The 5,000-nt window shown below is 33.2% G+C and overlaps 1 protein-coding gene across 3 annotated transcripts in view; it reads left to right on the top strand.

The window, feature by feature from the left end:
* The window catches only part of GRIA4 (glutamate ionotropic receptor AMPA type subunit 4), a 399,983-nt gene that overhangs the window by 389,543 nt on the left and 5,440 nt on the right, over positions 1-5,000 (top strand). For 2 of the 3 annotated variants that reach the window (XM_017848864.1, XM_017848865.1), the window contains exon 16: positions 1,847-1,981. In XM_017848864.1, coding sequence (XP_017704353.1) covers positions 1,847-1,981 — 135 coding nt within the window. Of the gene's footprint in view, positions 1-1,846; positions 2,095-5,000 lie in introns of all 3 variants that reach the window. The other variant, XM_017848866.1, reaches the window with a different exon arrangement.

Below are 5,000 nucleotides of genomic sequence, written 5' to 3'. Positions count from 1 at the left end.
TAAATGCTTACTCAGAGGTTCTGTCTTTTGTCACCATAGTGCCAAGCATTCCAATTTAGTTTGAAGAAGCCCTATTATATTTCTGTGCTGATAAACAGAGTGAACCTTTCAATTCTACTCACCCAATTGAAATTGTTTTAATTAATCAATGTTTATGAATAATATTCTCAAGCTCTAAGATCTCTTAATCATAAGTTCTTTTTAAAACAATGTAGGAAAAAAATTTTAAAATGCAGGAACCTACATGCCTAATTCTGTTAAGTAGAAATAAAAGTAGTGGAAAAAGTTATGTTTTTATTTAAAAAAAAATCACAAGTTTATCAGTGAATCTAAATACCTACACAAGTTGATAGACTACAGTAACTGCACCTGAAAGCCAGAGCTGAAGGTTCTTGGAATCCCCTTTTATTTCTTTCTGTATCTTCTTTAAGAAAGAAAACAAATTACTGGATATTCTAAGATATTAAACACACGACTGGTTTAAATAGGAGAGAGCCTCAGTTAATTTAAGGAGACAAATTAATGTTAATGAATCTCTTTCAGGTCTTATCCCTATATTTTAATCCTTTCTGTCTGTCTTTTAACCAGAGTGGAATGAGACAAGCTTGGCCAGATAATTAAACCATTACCTGAAATCCTGATGTAAAGTCAGATAAGCGCAGATACTTAATGAGTAATTATTTTAAAAATGAAGCTACCCTAAATTGTTTGGCCCAGTCTGTTGATGTTGTGACTAAGGTGACAGTGTATATAGTGCATCTTTTGAATTAAATACTTTCCTATAAAACTCTTTAAGGGTCAGAATCACATTTTGCACAAAACATCCTGCTGAGAAGATAATGACTACAGGGCATCCTTCAAGTAGCTTACCAAAATACTTCTTGCAATAATATTATGTCATAAACATATTTACAATTTATTAGACAATTTTGGATTCTTGTTACAATTTTAGTATCTACCAATCACAAGAGTAGGACTTAGAGAGTATTCTGGATTTATTATGAGATCATATGTATACTGAAACTCTGAAGAATAATATCTCTAAAATATTAATGGATTAAGCATTTTTAAGTGGAAATAATATTGTATTTTTAATTAATAAAAGTAATTATAAATTCATCCATAAATAACTTATTTTTCAATTGACCATAATAATTTATATATTTTTAAAAGTTATCTTTAAAAAGTACTTGAATTACACATATATAATTATTTATAAATAGTGTATAATATTCAAAAGTGACATTTTCCATGAGACTTCCCTTGTAGAAACTGAAAGAACAAAAATGTGTACCTTGGCATATTATTTTCATATATTTGGTAAATTAATGAACAAAATGTGAAACTATCAGCTCAACAACTCCTTAGTTGCTCAACTAGGAAATGTGGAGTTGGATTTATTCAAGAGAAATCTCAGACGTTAAAAAGCATATTCTAATAGAAGCAAAGCCAAAAGAGGTCCCCTTTCTCCCATAATTGGATTTTAAACCTCTCATTTTCAAACTTAACAATAATAACCCCACTTCTGCCACCCTGTGTAAATATATAAATGCTTATATATGGCTAAGTATAATGGTTTTCACTGCATATTTAATAACGATAAAATGTTACTGATTTCATTGAATGTAATTAGATACAATTTGTTGATAACTATTATAATTTTACTTCTCCCAAGAGCTATAAGCTTTATGTTTAAATTATAAACCTACATCAGTGACTTATACTTGTAAATAATTTCAGGTTACATTAAGCGTTTACTTTCATTGGCTTTTTGGATTTCATGTGTTCTTTTACCTTTTGGATGTGACATTTCTGCAGTTAACTGAAATGTCTTTATCCCCCCCAGGACAAGACGAGTGCCTTGAGCCTGAGCAACGTAGCAGGCGTCTTCTACATTCTGGTTGGCGGCTTGGGCTTGGCAATGCTGGTGGCTTTGATAGAGTTCTGTTACAAGTCCAGGGCAGAAGCGAAGAGAATGAAGGTGGCAAAGAGTGCACAGACTTTTAACCCAACTTCCTCGCAGAATACCCAGAATTTAGCAACCTATAGAGAAGGTTACAACGTATATGGAACCGAAAGTATTAAAATTTAGGGGTAGGACTTAGGGCCGACTACAGTGAGTGGGGGATGCATCCTGTGAACGCAGTGTTGTGACCTGTCTGTCCAGTGGTGGTATTGCTTGCTTCTAATTAGAGCTTTATATTTTTGAAAACTTCAGTGCAAATTGGTTCGGTTTTCTTTGGCTGCAGATGTACTGTTTGAAACTTTATGTTGCCAATAGATATCTGCATTGCAAGGGTCAGAAAGATAAAAAACAAACCAGAATTGCTCTGTGAAATGATTTAAACCGTATATTCTACCTGAAATTTGGGGAAAATTGGAAATTAGATCTGGGCTTCCTTGCATATCGACTGGGCAAATATTTCTTGTAACAGTTCAATTTTAGGGTAGGTGCTAAAAAATAAGCACAAAATCTCTTCCAAGTGACCAAAACCCAGACAGTTGTCTATTTTTGACAAGGTCATATTGTTTTCTGAGGACCAACACATGTAAAAACTCCAAGGCACAGAGTATGTGCTCAATGAATTTTGGCTCCTCTTCTAATTTGTTTTACATTAGTCATTATTCTACATTTTTAAAACATGAAATCCCACTTTTTATTTATCCAATGGTAGTCCTTGAGCCAGAACTTTAAGGAAGAGTGATGAGCAGAATTTTGACTACAATTCACATTTATTAGATGAAATTCAACTTTTATGCTCAAAGTATCACTAAGGTAAATAGACATTTTAGCCAATACAGCAGTTTTTCCATCAGAGACATCAGCAATATTTGTGTCCTATAAGAAAGATTCAGAAAAGATAAAATTGCAGTGAGTCATTATGAGCTTTTTTTTTTTCATTTCAATTGCTTTTAAGCAATCCAGGTCAGCACCACTTACTCACATCCTCTCATCATGGCACAATAAAAAATTGTAAGCATTCAGTAAAATATAGGAGATGGAGGTTATTTAAAAAAAAAAAATCTAAATGTGCACTTCTTCTTTCCTCTAGTAATAGGAAGTAGTTTTAAAATAAGATCTGAAAGGATTTGTTATTGCTCTTCCTAAAATCAGGACTCTGAAACCCATTTTCTAAAATTATCTATAATAGCTAACTGAATAGGCTGCTCAGTTTCATTACAATGATAAATCAGTCTTTGAACTTCCAAGAGATATTTGGTACTTGATGTACCCTAGAGTCAAAAACCCGATATACTTTCAGTAAGATGTACATCTGAGTTTACACCAGCTAAATACACTTGATTTTTATATTTGTTTATATGAAAGCTTTTGAAATACTTGTATCTTAAAGCAAAGAGCCAATGCCATCCCTTTTAATCAAGATATAATTGCTTTCATCCATAATATAGAAATCAGTGACTGAGTACAATAGCACATAGATAGTTCCAAAATGATTCTTCCCTAATTTTGTGAAAAAAGAATTAAGAACTAAATCCTCAATTCACTCGATCCCAACATTTTTAGCATGTCTTATAATAGCAAAACTACAAGGTGGGATAATATCAAGGTGTCTTAGCCATTAGAGGAATGCTTTCATCTTAATGTTTACAGAGTTGATGAGAGACTTTTTTCAAATTGAGAAAAACAATACTTGATTAGTTTTCAGAACCAATTATTTGGACTGAATTCTGAGATGAATTTTGTAAGATGTCCTTAGTAGGTTTTGTTACCAGTTCATTAAAACTGACTTTTCTTTGACATAATAAAGGCATTCCAGTCATCATCAGCAAGGTACAAGGGTGGGGAAGCAAAGCAAGTAAAAAAAGAGAATTAGAAATTTTTAGAAAGAAATACTATGTATGCTATTTCATTTCCAAGTTCAGGGAAGTTATTAAAAGGAGATGTAAATTTGTACATCATATATATACAATTTATATATAACATTGTATGGAGTTACAACTTGACATTGAAGTTCACATGAATTGCCTTTAGAGGTAGATTTGAACATTTAAGACAATACATTTCAAACAAATAGGAAGCATTCGTCTGACATTTTAAAAGACAGTGGCATTCAAGATAAATGAAATAATTGGTGCCTGTCAAAACTTATAAATAAGCAGTTTTTATTGTACTCTCAAAGGAAAACTTCCATAAACTCTATGACCATAATTATGGAAATGATTGGTAATTCAAAAATAATATTTCCCCAGAATCCCAAAAACAAAACCTGACACCTTCAATCTGTGGTAGATTCTAGTAAAAAGTGATCATCCCTCAAGGGAACATAAGCCACAGCAATCCAGCAAAACCCAGACCATATGTAAAATTACTAGAAAGTTTTCCAGTTTGAGGAGCCTCAAAAGGTTCACATCAAGATGAATAGAAATGGCATTTTATGGAAGATGCAGATGATGTTTAAGTATAGGAAATAAAAATGCTAGAACAGATTTAAAGAAAAATAAGTCAAAATTTTATTAAGTAATACACTTCATTGCATTAATCTATAAAAGAGGAGGCTGTATTTGAGATTATATGGAATTGTTCAACCTTTGGAAGTTTTCCTTTCCTCACAAACATGATCAAAAAAAGAAAGAAGGCCAGGCGCGGTGGTTGACGCCTGTAATCCCAGCACTTTGGGAGGCCGAGGCGGGAGGATCACGAGGTCAGGAGACCGAGACCATCCTGACTAACACAGTGAAACCCTGTCTCTACTAAAAATACAAAAAATTAGCTGGGCGTGGTGGTGGGCACTTGTAGTCCCAGCTGCTTGGGAGGCTGAGGCAGGAGAATAGCATGAACCCGGGAAGTGAAGCTTGCAGTGAGCTGAGATCATGCCCCTGCACTCCAGCCTGGGCGACAGCCTGGGCGAGACTCTGTCTTTAAAAAAAAAAAAAAAGAAAAAGAAAAGAAAAGAAAAGAAAAGAAAGAAAGAAAGAAAGAAAGAAAGAAAGAAAGAAAGAAAGAAAGAAAGAAAGAAAGAAAGAAAGAAAGAAAGAAA

This window comes from Rhinopithecus bieti, unplaced genomic scaffold, assembly GCF_001698545.2.
Source record: "Rhinopithecus bieti isolate Rb0 unplaced genomic scaffold, ASM169854v2 scaffold_30927, whole genome shotgun sequence".
NCBI lineage: Eukaryota > Metazoa > Chordata > Mammalia > Primates > Cercopithecidae > Rhinopithecus > Rhinopithecus bieti.
Note: the sequence above shows the minus strand (reverse complement) of the source record. Positions and strands in the feature narration are given on the sequence as shown.